Here is a 16,373-nt window from a genome sequence, read left to right on the forward strand (position 1 = left end):
GTAAAGGTTAATATGGTCAATTCCATTGCTAATTAATGCTAAAAGGTGGATTTCTTAATTTGTGTGAAAAACATCCAAAAAATCACTTATTTTGGACCGGAGGGAGTACAATTTTAAAAAATTATAGAGTACTGAGATCACTCAAATTTCCTTTGTCCGGAATTTTATCATGTGAATCTGTGGCTAAAGAGGAAAGGAGAAACACGCCGGGCACGAAAAAAATTAGGCGATTTCTTTTCAACTGCTTAAGCTTTGGTGGGCAGAATTATTTGGTACTTAGGAGGTAGCAAATGACCGATGAAATAATCGAGGTGTGTGCAAGCTGGCCCACACACCGTCGTCATTGAAAAAAAATGTGGCTCAATATTTAAAAAAAAAATTAACCCAAGAAGTGGACCTTATAGTGAACTTCAAAAAGTGCAAAGCCACAAACTAGACCGACCCGGTTTATCCAATGGGTTAACCAGTTACGTGGCCTTATCTAAACTTACTATGTTATCCAATAAGAATCTATAACTAGATTTCTACAAAAATAGTACCAACACCTCAACTTCAACTGCTAATATTTTCCATACCTTCATATTTTCATGGTTTATTTATGCTCATTTTCTCACTCTACAAACAAGATTAACAGGTACATCTTTCTCTTTTATAATTCAGTTCAAGATCATTTCTCCATTACATTGAAAAGATCACGAACGGAAAGAAGTACAGTGAGAATTGAACGCACACCTATTGTACCAATAGACTGTAACATTTGAATTAAATACTTAATAATACTAACCAAATGACTCGAATTATTTCAGCTGAGATTTTTCCTCATTGTCTCTTTTTCTCCAATAACCTAAAGCCAATATCTCAATCTCAAAAGCACACTTCTATTGTTAGATGTAATAGCCATGAATTTAGTAAAGTAAAGCCTAGAAATAACCAAAGGGTTAAAGTTTCTACTGAAAATAGACATGCCTATGTACAACAATCCAATGATTTGAAAGCAACAAATATTTTGAAAGTGTTAAATTGGTCATGTAAAGTTGGCAAATATGATGAAACATTGTATCTTCTTGATTGCAAAGTGAAGAATAATGGTTATAAACCAGATGTTATTCTTTGTACTAAGCTTATTAAGGGATTTTGCCACTCGAAAAATTCGGACAAAGCATTAAAAGTTATGCAGATTTTAGAGGAATTTGGTGAACCTGATGTATTTGCATATAATGCTCTTATTAGTGGATTCTGCAAAATGAATAAAATTGAAGAGGCGAATAAGGTGTTGAATCGGATGAAATCCCACGGATTTCCTCCGGATGCTGTTACTTATAATATCTTGATTGGAAGTCTTTGTGATAGGGGGAAATTAGGGTTAGCATTGAAATTGTTGGATCAGTTAAAAGAAGAAAGAAATTGTAAGCCTACAGTTATTACATATACAATCTTGATAGAGGCAACGATTCTTGAAGGCGGAATTCATGAAGCAATGAAGCTTCTTGATGAGATGTTATCGATAGGGCTTCAACCTGATATGTATACTTATAATGCAATTATAAGGGGAATGTGTAGAGAAAAGATGATGGATCAAGCTTATGAGTTTGTTAGGAGTTTGCCATCTAAGGGTTGCAAACCGGATGTGATTTCTTATAATATATTGTTAAGGGCGTTATTGCATAAGGGGAAATGGAGCGATGGAGAGAAGTTAGTGAACGAGATGTTTTCTGCAGGGTGTGAACCAAATGTGGTTACTTATAGCATTTTGATGAGTTCTTTGTGTAGAGATGGGAAATTAGACGAGGCGATCAACTTGTTGAAGATAATGATGGATAAGGGATTAACACCAGATACTTTCACTTATGATCCATTGATTTCTGCATTTTGTAAAGGAGGGAGATTAGATTTGGCTATTAAGTTCCTCGACTATATGATTTCGAATGGTTGCTTGCCTGATATAGTGAACTACAACACTATACTTTCTACAATGTGTAAGAAAGGGAAAGCCGACGAAGCAATGGAAGTATTTGAGAAGCTCGCGGAAATAGGCTGTCCACCTGATGTGAGTACTTATAATACAATGATGAGCGCGTTATGGAATAACGGAGATAGAGCTAGGGCGTTGAGATTGGTTTCGGAGATGATAGAAAAAGGGATTGATCCTGATGAGATTACTTATAATTCGCTAATATCATGTTTATGCAGAGACGGATTAGTGAACGAGGCGCTTGACTTGTTAGGAGATATGGAAGGGAATGGTTTTCCACCTACTGTGATTACTTATAACATTCTGCTTCTTGGATTGTGTAAAGCTCATAGAGTTGACGAGGCGATTGAAGTGTTAAGAGTAATGGTAGACAAAGGGCGTCGGCCAAATGAAACGACGTACATTCTGTTAATAGAAGGTATTGGTTTTTCAGGATGGAGAGTTCAAGCAATGGAGGCTGCTAACTCTCTTTATCAGAAGAATGCTATTTCAAAAGAATCAGTTCAACGTTTGAGAAAAACATTTCCTATATCTGATGTTTATAAAGATAGTACTGGAAGGGAAGGCTTGGCGTAATTGGTAAAGTTGAGGTCACGAGTTCGAGCTGTGGAAACAGCCTCTTGGAGAAATGAAATGTAAGGTAAGACTGCGTACAATAGACCCTTGTGGTCTGGCCCTTCCCAGGACCCCACACACAGCACCGAAGCTGCCCTTACTCGTACAGTCCGAGCAATGTTCAATACTTGTATATCATTGACAGTAATAAAAGATGTCAGGCTTCTTTATCTGCAGTTTTTACATAGTGTTCGTTAGAGGAAAATACCTCTCTAATATGTGGCCAAATCTGGTGCTTTTTGACAACAAACAATATTGCTTTGGACTGTGTTGTCGCTGAAAAAATAAACTGTTAATTGATTGATGCCTCCTCAACATATTATAGGTTATACCCCGCATCGAAAGTACTTAATGCGGAACCATGCAACCTAAGGGTTTGCAATTGCAGTTTCTGCCCACTCATATTCTATGCTACATACTACAGTCATAACATATTTTTTTCCCTTTCTTGGACTATATACTAAGTATCTTTTATAATTTCTATTAACTTAAAACGTACATTACCTAAGTCTAGCTTATAAGTAAGACATTTTATTCTAGACAATCTGTGAGTCTACTTATTTATCTAGTGAGCACTCAAATTTGCAGGATTAAACTAAGGGCCCGTTTGGCCATAATAAAGAATTCACTTTTTTCAGATTTTTTTTTTACTTTTTTCGGAGTAAATGTTTGGCCATAAAATTTTCAAATATCACTTGAAGTTCTTTTCGAAATTTGAAAAATTCTAAAAAATTATTTTTCAAAATTTTCATTTCAAACCGCTCACAATAAATCAAAAACAGCTCCAAATGGGTTAACTATGTCCAAACACAACTTTAATTTTCTAATACCCATTTTTACTTGAATTTTTTTTTATTTATAATTTTTTTCCGGAATTTCACAATTCTTATGTCCAAATGCCCACTAAGAAGTAAGAACGTCTATGAGATTTAATAATAACGCAAAAAGATACACCCTAATCCGCTCTATTTGATGCGACTGATGTTTAACTAGGGACATTTAGGGTGTGTTTGGTATGAAGGAAAATGTTTTTCATGGAAAATGAGTGGTTTTATCATTTATCTTCCCTTGTTTAGTTGGTGAGTGGAAAACATTTTCTGGAAAATATTTTCTATTGTTTGGTTAGAGAGTAGAAAATATTTCTTTTAGGAAAATATTTTTTATGCAACTCTCCTCACCCCCCGCCCCCCACCCCCTTACCCAAGTCTCTAAAAATCGGCACAACCCAAAGCAACTAATGTGTTGCTTTACTTTTTTACGTAAAAACTGCGAACTTTCGAACCCGTAAACTTTATAATTTCTAAACCCGTAAACTTTCAAACACATAAACCTCTAAACTCATAACTTTGGAACTTGTAAAATTTCGAACCTGTAAACCGACAGATGAAAAAATTAAAATTAAAAATATATATAAAAAAAATATTTTTTTGCACGGGGGGGGGGGGGGGGGGTAGGGTTGGGTAGGAGGGGCGAGTGAGGGTGGGTTTGGCGGGGAATAGCAGAGTGGGTGGTGACGGAAAAAAAACTAGAAATCTTAAAAAAAAATTCTTTTTGGAGAGAGGTGGAGTTTGGGTGGGTGGGTGTGGGGGTGTGGAGGTGGGTTGGGGGATAGGGTGGGGAAGGTTGAGAAGGAGTTTTGGAAAATGTTTTCCATTCTCTTGATAAGGAAAACATTTTCCTCCAGTTGAAGGAAAATGAGTTGATAAGAAAAATATTTTCCAAAATATTTAAGCCAACCAAACATGGGAAAATTGGAAACATTTTTCGGAAAATATTTTCCTTCATACCAAACTAAGGCTGTATGGTGGGTCGGGCCCGGGCCTAAATGGGCTAAACGGGCCGGGCTAAACGGGCCTGGGCTTAGCGGTCCTGGGCTTCGCGGTCTCGGGCTTCGTGGGCTCAACGGGTAGGACCAGCCCGTGACGGGCCTAAGCCCATATGGTCCTGGGCTAAATGGGCCGGGCTCGTGGGCTTAGCGGGCCTAACGGGGGGTTTTTTTTTTTTATTTCAGGGCTTTTTTTTTAAATTTTTTTTATTTAAGGCAATTTCTTGTAAACCATATGTGTATGTATATATATAAATTGCTCTTATGCATGGCTATATAAATATANCGCCATAACCTTTTTCCCATATCCTATATATATATATATATATATATATATGTATATATATATATATATATATACACATATATAAGCTATATAATTTACAAGAAATTGCCTTAGGTAAAAAAAATTAAAAAGAATAGTCTAGGCCCGTTTGGGCCCGGGCCCGACCCACATAGCCCGGGACCATTACTACACGGCCCCGGTCCCGGTCTGGTTACACCCAAAAGCTCATGATGCCCAGGTCCATTTAAGCCCGACCCACGAAGACCGGGTCCGTTTGAGCCTAGACCGTTTGAGCTCAGCCCACGAAGCCCGTTTGGGACCGGGCCCGGATCGGATGCCAGCCTTAGGATTGAGAAACTTCTTGCTCGTTGTCTAGATCTCTCCCATTTCTGAGACTCACTGCCATGAGTTGATTCAGGTTCTGCTCCTTTGGATTAACGTTCGTATATCTGCAGGCAATGTTCCTTGTGGGCGATTTTTTAAGGCCATAGATAGTTGTCCCAATTGAGTTTCAGTGCCTTTGATTGCTGAATCATGTGCAGCTAACTTCTCTTGCATCTTTCCATTTGTCCCAACAAGTTGTTGAAGCATACCCCTGATTTCAATCATGTTACTATCCTGCTGCTGTTGAGGTGGTTGGTAGGTCAAGTGTTGCTGGTGTTGCTGATTATAGCCATGTTGCCTTTGGTAAGGTATGACTTGGCCTTGTGGTCGTGCTCCTCCTGGATTGGGGTTGTGCTATGGCTGGTTCGGTCTGTACTGCTGGTTTGCTATTGGTCCCCATTACTGCCCACCTTGCCTCTGACCTCCAAAATTATTGACATAATTCATGTGTGCTGTGAATCCCTAGTTGTCATTCTCTCCACTCCACGAGCACATATATGACTGGTTTATGCAAGGAGTGCACAAGCCTCAATTTGTAGTATCTACAATGTGCACCTATTTTGTACCCATCTCATCGATTTTCTTTGTCAGCAAGCTCATCTGGGTCATAAGAGTGGCTATGTTTTCTGCGTGTGTGTTGTTTGGGTCAAGAGCGACAAAATGCATCATTGGAGTGAGTGTTGTGTCTCTCGTCATCCAACCTGAATTTTGAGACATCTTGTCTAGAAGAATCTTGCACTCTGTGAAAGTTTTGCTCAAGAATGCACCCCTAGCTGAAGCATCTACATTGGCCTTCAGACTGTCAGCCAAACCCATATAAAATCTCTGTCCCAACATCTGATCCGAACCCTTAAACCTCTCCCAGGTCTCTTGCAAAGTCTCAGTCGGTTTCTGCTTGAATTGCAATATCTCATCAATCTGCCTCGGAGTTTTATTTAAGGCTGTATGGTGGGCTGGGCCCGGGCCTAAATGGGCTAAACGGGCCGGGCTAAACGGGCCTGGGCTTAGCGGTCCCGGGCTCTGGCGGTCCCGGGCTTCGCGGTCCCGGGCTTCGTGGGCTCAACGGGTAGGACCAGCCTGTAACGGGCCTAAGCCCATATGGTCCTGGGCTAAATGGGCCGGGCTCGTGGGCTTAGCGGGCCTAACGGGCTTTTTTTTAATTTTTTTTATTTAAGGCAATTTCTTGTAAACCATATGTGTATGTATATATATAAATTGCTCTTATGCATGGCTATATAAATATATGTAGTATATATAATATAGAAATCTAATTATTAAAGTGTTTGACGAAAATGTAAAATAACAAATCAATAGTAAAACTAAATTGGCATGCATAATAAATTAATAACAAAGTACAACATGAAGCATAAATACGTCTAATAATTTTAAAATAACACAAATTGTTGAAAAATCTTAAAGACGAATTTGCGGATAAATACCCTCAACACAATACTTTATATGCCTCCTTAAAATGCCTGTGGTACACCCTGAACGAAAATTTAAGACTCTTCCACAGTTCTTGCACTTTAATATTTGGCCTTCTTCATTTTCTTCAAGCACTTCATAGTATTGCGAAACAAATAAGCGCACTCTTTCCGAACGAGGCATGATTTAACTTGAAAATTGAGATTGAGACTTGAAGTCTTGAAAATTGGAGATTGAGAGATTGAGAGAAATTTAGATTGAGAAATGAGTATTGAGTATTGAAATGAAGAAGAGGGAGGGGGGTACTTATAGTGTTAGAGAAGGTTAGTTTTGTAAATTGAAAAAAAAACGGCTATTTGTGCAATATGACCGTTGGTGGTCATTGGGGGTGGGGCCCTCATTTTGAAAAATCTTATTTTGTAGTATATATAGTACTACTTCATCATGTATATATAATATATATAGTATACTAGTATAGTATACTAGTATAGTATACTATATATAGTATGTTATGTATATATATTCCCTTATATATTTCTTGTAGTATATATTGTATGTTATGTATATATATCCCCTTATATATTTTCTTGTAGTATATATAGTATGTTATGTATATATATTCCCTTATATATTTTCTTGTAGTATATATTGTATGTTATGTATATATATTCCCTTATATATTTTCTTGTAGTATATATTGTATGTTATGTATATATAACATATCTTATAAATAATAGCAAGTTAAAGACAAAAAAATATTGCAAAGAGATATTCAAGGGCATGTCTTATAATTTTTATTACCAAAAATGGCATATCTTTCTTAGTCTTCTTCCCCCCAATGGAATGAGCACAACAAGGTACTAATACCACCATTAAAAGGAAAAAAAACTAAAGAAGATATGCCAAACTACAAGTTACACCATAATCTACATTCTATCTCTAACAAATCTCATAAATCCTTCAAGGTTCGGAGGAGGTTCCGTTGGTGGTGGCGGAAAAGAAGCTTGTTCATCACCGCTTCCGGGCGAAGCAGTTAGATAATCACAGTCATTATTACTTCTACCAATATCAGTAGTAATAGAAATCCGATTAGTTATATGAGTAAATAAATACCGCAAATATTGTTCATATTCATGTTTATATTTATAAATATCGCTCTTAACTGTTGCGCGAGGCCACTAAGTAGGATTAAAAACTTTTCTAATATAATGCACAAAATTAAGGTTAGAAGGAAAAGTATATGGTAAGCACATAACGGTAACCATCTTTGCTAATTCTTCACGATCTTTATTAGGATCGTAATATAAAATACCACCGGTCACAGTGTTAATTCCTGGTCGAACTAGATTTGAACCTGTACTAGGGTTAACCGCAGTATCTACACTTGTCCCCTCTTGCTGCGCTTTCATTTGTAAATATTTAACTTTATCTCTAGAGTGTGTTTGTATGTGCCTAGCCAAACTACCCGTACCGCTACGGCCTTATTTTGTTCTCTTACTTGAGTAAAAAAATTTCAAACTATTGATGTTTCTAGGCGTTTAGAAGGTTGTCTATTAAAACTAGGGGTTTCTACAGGTGGGTCGGGCGGGGCATCAGTTGGGTTATTAACAGGACTAGTAGGTGTATCATCTAAATCCGGTTGGGTTTCATCTACATCCTCATTTTCCTCATCATTTTCTAAGATAGTTTGATTAGGATAAAGAACATTCATAACTTCTTCATTTAATTGTTCACCTTGTGCAACATTATGGCAAAATTCACTATCGAAAAATTAAAAACAAGGGTTATCACTATCAAGAATAATAGGAGCAGCAGGACGGGTAATAGGTCTGGGTCGGGGAGTCGGGGGAAGGTTAGTAGGTTGGAGACTACTTTCACCAATTTTAGCTTTTCCCTTACCACCAAACATTTTTTTCAAAGAAAATGCCATATTAATTACAATTATGCAAACTAAACACACAAAAATATATTCTTAAAACTTAAGAGTTGGAACGAGTTTACCGAATTGCCGAACAACTTCTTGAAAATTGAAAATCGTTGAAGACTCGAAGACTTGAATACTTCAATTCACCAACTTCACAATTTTTCACGAAATTGCAATAATAAAATAAGCAATTATAGAAGAGAAATTAGATATAGATTGAGAGAGATTGAGATAGATTGATGAATTGGTGAGTAAAAATGAAAGAATGAGGGGGTATTTATAGTTGAGAATTGGAAAAAAGTGTAATTATATAAAGTTCGGGATTAAAATAAAGTTTGGGGGCCAAATGGCTATTTTTTAAAGTTCCAAACGGTTGAAAATTAAAGGCCAACGGCTAGATTTTAAAATCTGACCGCTGGTCTTTTAAAAAAAATAAAAAAATTCCTTTTCAGAAAAGAGCCGTTGGAGCCCGTTAGGACCGTTAGGCCCGGTTGAACCGGCCCAGGACCGCCTGCCGGTCCCGGGCTTAGCGGTCCCGGTCTCGTGGGCCTCATGCAAGGGACCAGCCCGCCACGGGCTTTCTACACCATCAGGGACCGGCCCGCCGGGACCGTTTAGCCCGTTAAGACAGCGGGCCCGGTCCGGTCCCGGTCCCAGACCGGCCCACAATACAGCACTATACCAAACACACCCTTAAAGTAGAAAAAAGGTGAACATTAATTAATATTCAAGTAGATTTGACAAGTCATATCAATAAAGGTAAAATGAGAATAATATGAAAATACAACACACTAAAAAGAAAAATTTGTAAACTTTTATATCCAAGTAGATTTGAACAAGCTATGACAGTAAGAACAAAATAAGAATAATCCGAAAATATGACAAACTAACTAAAAGGAAAGAATTCTATATAAAATGGAATAAATAGAGTATACTGGGTAGTTGTTGTTGTTGTAGTTTTGATTATTTACATTGTCTCTTTTCCAACAGTCAAATAAACAGGGGCGATTGTGTGTGATCAAGGGTGGTCAACTGAATACCCTTCGCCGAAAAATTATAATGTGTATAGGCCTATAGGGTAAACTATTACTTGTTAGTGCTCAAAACATAGACTTTAAACACCCTTGCCCAGCCCACTAGCAAAGGGTGTCCAAATTTTGAACATCCTTATTGAATTTTCTGGCTTCACCACTGGTGTAAAACGAAATTGGCCGGAGAAAGGCATGGTGAGTGACATTCTTGTAAGGGTCCTAGCATAAATAATTCATGAAAAAAGAAATAAGCTCAAGAAATGCATAGGTATATGAACTCAATGATAGCTAGAAAAGCTACACAAAGAAGAGATAAAAACTTTGGAACTTAAGATGTTAGAAGAATGTAAATCTTTAGAATAACAACATCATTCGGAAATTCCACAAGGGCATTGTACTATAACCTATGGTCACCTAGATATACTCATGGCACCTGATAAAATAGGCCTTGTATGCACTGAACCACAGTTACAGCATTTCCTGTATAGAGAGGAATTATACCGCAATTAAAGAAGTCGCCATAGGAACTAGATTACAGATGCTAGCCAAAACTCTGACAAGCAGGTACAGGAGAGGGTCAAAAATTTTACCGCGCACAAATTAGAACAGATAAAGGAAATGGAAAGAAACCTACTAAAGGAGTACATTCCATTTGTGCTGAGGTGATATGTCCAATGATGTAAAGAGCTGAGATAAGGGTACTCTTTCTCTATTCCTAGAGATTTTCCATTCCCTCAACTTTTTCTGCGTTTCTGTGCTGCTGCTTTGTTCATATCTGTACCAGCTGTGCCCTTGACCGAGTTAAGGATACTCTGTTTAATCTGAAAATCTCTATTCCTTGAGAATTTTCCATTCCATCAACTTTTCCCGCAATTCCATAGCTGCTTCATTCATACCTGCACCAGCTATTCCTGCAACTATAGTGGAAAAGACGGATGAATTAACCTTGTGCCGACTTGATATCATCATCTTCAACACTTGTTTTGCAGAGTCCAGTTTACCGTTTTGACATAACCTGTGAATAATAAATCTATAACAATTATCTCTGACCCTGCGTCTGCTATTACCCATCTCTTTTAGTAATTCTACAGCTTCTTCAATAAGATCTGCTCGACAGAAACCCCAAATTAGACATCTATATGTAACATCATCAGGACAAATGCCATCCTTTTCCATCCGATGGTATAATTCCATCGCTTTCTCCATCAAACCATTCTTTGCAAGGCCATCAATGACTATGTTGTAAGTGATTATACTAGGAGAACAGCTGCTATCACTTAAACAGTGAAGAATTTGGACGGCCTCATCCACCATTGCCTCCTTACAAAGAGCACGTAGAAGTGTATTATAGGTTATTATGTCGGGTAAACAGTTTTGGGAGACCATCTGAGTAAAAGAATCAATTGCACGATCCAGAAGCCCATGCTTGCACAAACCATTGATTAAAATATTGTATGTCACAACACTAGGAGGATGTGAAGTTTCATTCATAACCGAAAGAATCTCATCTACCTCGTTCCAACATCCATAGGTTGAAAGGGAATGGAGAAGAGTATTGTACGTCACATCATTGGGCTCAAGGCCATGTGACAAAAGATAATAGATTAGTAAAGCTGAATCTTCAAAGTTCCCTTGCTTAGAAGCAAAATTTACCATGGAATTAAAGGTCACAAGATCTGGAGAACATCCCTCAACTGCCAAATCCTCCATTACCTCAAGAGCACGTATAATACCACAATGTTTGCAGACTAATTCAACCAGAATTGTACTGGTGATCGAATAAGGAGGACATCCTTTTCTTAACTGATCCTTCCAAAACTGAATGGCTTGATCGTATTTACTACGGTCAAACATAGCACGCAGTATAGTATTATAAGTGATAACATCGGGAGGGCAACCGCTAAAGCTCATATAGTCCAAGAAACCAATGGCAGAATTCAAAAGCCCTTTTCTACAGAGACCACTGATTAACATATTGTATGTGATAATATCTGGAGTCCCACCAGACATAACCATGATTTCTAGAACATTGGCAGCTTTGCCTGTCTGCCCAGCATTGACGAGGCCCCTGATCAAGTTTACGCAAGAAGGGCAGTCTGGAATTTGGTTTCGACGAGTCATAAGGTCAACCAATTTTGATGCTTCAAGCAACTTTCCATGACTGCAAAAACTTTTAAGGACTTTGTTGTTAGTTGTCTCATCATTTTCAACCAACGGTCCATCTAAGGTCAACCTTAAGGAACTAGAAAGTTTCTTTAAATGTTGCTCATTTGATCTCTTGTCAACAATTCTATCTAAGCTCCCAGCATTACCCTCTTTAACTCTATCAAGGCAGACACTTCCCTGCTTGCTTCTACAGAATAAAATCGAACCAGTTTTTCCTGAACCAAGAGCTCCCTGCCACTGCTGAGAAGATTGGCAACTAAAGTTACCGCTAAATGGATTTCTTAACAGAACATCTGGAGTTTTTATTAGCAAGGACAGATTGCTCCCAGTTTGGAGGTCCATTCGGCTGGAGCTTGAGTTCTGTATGTGCAGTGCAGGAGCTTCAATCAACAGTTTTGGGACTAGTGTATAAGCCATTGCTTTCTTCACGATAACACCAACGTTCAAGAGAGAAAGAGCATTTCTTCAGAAACTACTGTGTTCTTTCTGCAAATTAGAAGTACGCAGGATTGCAGCGGCATATGTGCAGCTAAACTTGAATTCTTCAAGGTGAGGTGCAATCTTAGACAAACTTGAAAAAAGAGACGGACCACAGATGGCAGTCTTGTCAACTGAAAAAGGTAAGAAGGTGGGTGGGGACGTAAGAGGACAAAACGTCTACTGAATATAAACCAAACAGAGAACATCAAAAGCAAGGCAATTTTTTGGTGGAGGAGGTTGAAACTTGACAGCATTTATCTTCAACACCTTTTATCAGGGAAAAACATCCGACAATACATAAATCTTATATGTGAAAGAGATCATCAAAGAACTCTGCTGTCAAAACCAGTAACTGTACAGTGTACACTAAGAAAAAAAGAATTTCATATCCAAATTTGACTTGACTCAAAAGTCAAAACACTTGACAAGAACAGTAATTAAATGAGTATCAACTAAGGAACTCCATAAGAAAATTCACCCAACACTATTAAGGAAGTCAAATGGAATATAGTAACATCACCCAAACAATCACATGTCAATTCCAAACTAGTTAGAGCCTGCGCTATGAATCCTCTTTAACCATTAGCTCTATTTGAGGCCATTGCATTCAAAACACAAAATAGTAACTTTAGTAAGAAACATTTGCTCACATAACACCCAGGCAATCGTTCTAAACATGATACAGTAACATATCTCACAAAAACATTTGCTCAACAGGAACAAATAAAGGCAATGAAATCACACATTTAATCTAATTTGTTATTTTACTTTCCTATGTACATTTTACACCAATCAAAAAGTGCTTTTGTCTTCCCAAAAAACAAGTCAATTCAGCCCACTTTCTTGGCTTCCTTAAACAAAATGAAGAACTAACTCGCATACCTAGCACTAAAGTAAGCAACTCTTGCATTACTACTATATATAACCACACAAAGCAACTACAACAACAACAAACCCAATATAATCCCACAAAGTGGCTCTGGGGAGGTTACAGTGTAGGCAAACCTTACCCCTACCTTACGAAGGTAGAGAGGCTGCTTCCAATAGACCCCACGAACTCAATAATAATAGCATAAAATCTTTATGGTAAAAAGATGAATTCCCACGATTCTCCATTCTGAGTGATATTATTGAGTCCAGGGGGTCTATCGGAAACAACCTCTCTGCCCTTCCAGGGATAGGGGTAAGGCTGCGTACATCTTACCTTCCCCAGACCCCACTTGTGGCAAAACTACTGTGTTTGTCGTTGTTGTCTCCATTCTGACTGATATGAATATTATTTGGGTAGTAGTTTTATAATGTCTTGTTTATTTTTTTTGATTTGCACCGGGTGTCCGAGTCTCCAAGAGCCCCGACTATTCCCGGGGGGTGCACAGGCCCTCGGCAAGGAGTTTCCCGCAAGTGCACCACGGTTAATTCAGGTTTTTACCCAGTCCGATGGCCCTCAGAAATTGTTTGCACCCAACGGGTTTCAAACTTTGAGACCTTGAAAGGGAGCAAACCCCAAGGCTCAAGTCTATTGCCACCAGGCCAACGTCTTGTTTATTAGTACAACTTTCATCCTTAACCAAATCTTTCATTGCTTCAATAAAACCAAATGTATTTCTATCTTTCGTTTAGTGAAACAATGCTCACCAATTTAATTAACTATACAATATCCAACAACCAATTCACTAAGCATCGTTTGGTATGATGGATAAGCAAAAATAATCCTGGGACAAAAATTTAGTACCGCCTTATCCCTTGTCTGGTTACTAATCGAGGGATAAGTTATCCCACCTACCAGAGGGTAGAATACTAATCTCATGATAAGTTATCCTAATATAAAGCAATAAAATTGACAATTCCAGGATTAATACAACATACCAAACAGTCAATAAGAAATACTACCAGTATAACTAATCCCAACATAACTTATTTTCAAACCAAACGACCCCTAAGAATAACTGAATTTCGAGTTGGTTAGCCAAGCTGGTCAGCAAAAAACTAATTTTTGGGGAAAACCCATCACTCTAGAAACCCAAGAACTTAATATTAAACAAAGAAACACTTAACTACTTAAATAACAAAACTTGTTCAGCTTTTATTACAATCTTTGGCTAACAATTCAATAGTAATATCTGATATTCCAACCCAGAAGCTTGTGAAAAAAACAAAATTAGAAAGAAAAACCGAATAAAGTGAAAGTATATGAAAGCAATAAGCCATGAAGGTACCTGCAGTGTTTCCTGTGTTGTGGTTTGAGTATTTGGAATTGGTTTCGGACTTGAAAAACAGAGGAGAGGGATTATTTGGGGGCAAAACTATGAATATAAGGATTAACGAGGTTGGTTTATAAAGTAGGATAGTGGGACGTTAATAACTAGGGTTGAAGTTTTTAGAAATTTGCATATTGACTCCTCTTTCCGACTTAATAAGAACTTTGGTACCTTAAAGGTAAAAAGTAAATAAGCTTGAAGGACATGAAAGAAATGAGTAAAAAATTACATATTTAGAGCCCGTTTGGACATAAATTTTTTTTCCTTTTTTCAATTTTTTTTACTGTTTTTCGAAATCAGCGTTTGTTCATAAATTTTCCAATTATTATCTGAAGATGCATTTTGGAAATTTTCGAAAATTTGAAAAATTCCAAAAGGCTGTTTTTCAAAATTTTCACTCAAAGCACTCACAAAACTTCAAAAACAACCCAAACTTAAAATTTATGTCCAAACACAACTCTAAATTTCAAATACCATTTTCACTTGAAATTTTTTTTCACCATTTTTTAAAATTTTACAATTCTTATGTCCAAACGCCTACTTAGTAAATGATGGCATTCTAAAGAGGATTAACTTTTTTTTCACCTCATTTTATTTTTTGAGTTTTTTCACCTCATATTTAAACACACAAAAAAAAGAGCACTTTAAATACAAGGAAAGTCTATGTAAAATAATTATGATTATATAACTTTAGAAAAGGTGTTCAAGAATATGAATAATATCCTTTTTCTATAGCATTAATACCGTGCTTGAGAACTGAGAAGTAATTCTTCAAAATGCTTAAAGATGGAGTATACTTCATTATTTATTTTACATGCTATAAGAACAATTTTTTGTTAGATTTTGTCGCGTCGCTCTTTGCGCTACTAGGTGCCTCGGTGATTTGAGAAATGCCCTTCTATCTATATCTATATCTATATTTATATCTATCTGTATCTATATTATTATAAAAGCATGAATACAATGTCGGTTTACCAAAATAACCTTATAGCATTAAGCATAATAACTCATTATAAAAGGACATAACCGAAATTCTAGATAGTAGCCTTATAATCCTATTAGTTTTAGGACATAGAGCCTGTTTGACTTAGCTGATTTAGAGTAGCTGATAAGCATTAGGTGTTGAAAAGCACTTTTTAGTGCTGAAGCTGATTTAAAAAATAAGCAGTTATGTGTTTGGATAAAAGTGCTGAAATTCATAATATGCAACTGAAGAACTAGGTATACGAAGAGTTTTGTTTTAAAAAGAAGTATTTTAGGGATAGAATAGTAAATATTTTGGTCAAACTTAAACTGCTTATAAGCTGAAATTCGATAAGTTGGGGGAGACCAACTTATGACTTTTGGCTTATTTTTGGCTTATAAGCATTAACTTATAAGCACTTTTAATTTTACCAAACGCGTAGATAAGCCAAAAAGTGCTTATAAGCCAGTTTGACCAGCTTATAAGCTTAGCCAAACACCCTCATAATACTACACGCTAGGAATCCTACATGATTACCTTTAGGAATCCTATTAATATAATTATTTTCCGGCTTTCTAACTCAAATAAAATTGAACAAGTAAATACTTCCAGTCATGTAATCTTGTTACTTTTAGGATATACTTCTTAAATATTTCTATTATTAATTTAATTTAAAAACATATTATAATGTCCTGTAACTAATTTAATTTGAGAATGTATTATATTTTTCAAATTCATTTAGAAAAAAGGAGAGCCTATATTATTATAAAAGCATAAATACTTTAGTAATATACCAAAATAACCCTAAAATATTAAATGGAAGAACTCATAGGGAAATGGCGTAACTGTACTTATTTTTGGAGTACAATAACTTCTATGCTAATTTTTAATATTTAATATTTTAAAATTAATAAAATTTGTCTATTAAATTCTTATTAAAAATATGTAATCCTCTGTATTGCTAATACATTACCACTTCAATATCCAATAAAAAAATTAAATGTAATAATGATTGGATGACATAAAGAGTTAAAATTGAGGGG

The 16,373-nt window shown here is 36.6% G+C and overlaps 2 protein-coding genes across 3 annotated transcripts; one reads left to right on the top strand and one right to left on the bottom strand.

The window, feature by feature from the left end:
* Positions 1 to 545: 545 nt before the first annotated feature.
* On the top strand, positions 546 to 2,887 carry LOC109238644 (pentatricopeptide repeat-containing protein At3g04760, chloroplastic). Its single transcript, XM_019405129.1, has one exon. The coding sequence runs from the start codon at positions 788 to 790 to the stop codon at positions 2,546 to 2,548; it is 1,761 nt and encodes a 586-aa protein (XP_019260674.1). The 5' UTR covers positions 546 to 787; the 3' UTR covers positions 2,549 to 2,887.
* Positions 2,888 to 9,289: 6,402 nt separating this feature from the next.
* LOC109238645 (pentatricopeptide repeat-containing protein At1g08610) lies at positions 9,290 to 14,441 on the bottom strand. 2 transcript variants are annotated; one of them, XR_002069766.1, is made up of 3 exons: positions 14,325 to 14,441; positions 9,896 to 12,239; positions 9,290 to 9,681 (listed from the first exon to the last, which is right to left on the bottom strand). XR_002069766.1 is itself a non-coding variant. In XM_019405130.1 (2 exons), the coding sequence occupies exon 2, from the start codon at positions 12,043 to 12,045 to the stop codon at positions 10,294 to 10,296; it is 1,752 nt and encodes a 583-aa protein (XP_019260675.1). In that variant the 5' UTR covers positions 12,046 to 12,239; positions 14,325 to 14,441; the 3' UTR covers positions 9,783 to 10,293. The 2 variants fall into 2 exon arrangements, 1 of the variants encoding a protein (XP_019260675.1); XM_019405130.1 differs by lacking the exon at positions 9,290 to 9,681 and having other exon boundaries at positions 9,783 to 12,239.
* Between the last annotated feature and the right edge of the window lie 1,932 nt (positions 14,442 to 16,373).

The sequence above is a fragment of the Nicotiana attenuata genome, unplaced genomic scaffold (assembly GCF_001879085.1).
Source record: "Nicotiana attenuata strain UT unplaced genomic scaffold, NIATTr2, whole genome shotgun sequence".
NCBI lineage: Eukaryota > Viridiplantae > Streptophyta > Magnoliopsida > Solanales > Solanaceae > Nicotiana > Nicotiana attenuata.

What these genes read in the sequence shown, in the direction of transcription:
- LOC109238644 (XM_019405129.1), top strand. Translation starts at nt 788, where the DNA reads ATGACTCGAATTATTTCAGCTGAGATTTTTCCTCATTGTCTCTTTTTC.
- LOC109238645 (XM_019405130.1), bottom strand. Translation starts at nt 12,045, where the DNA reads ATGGCTTATACACTAGTCCCAAAACTGTTGATTGAAGCTCCTGCACTG.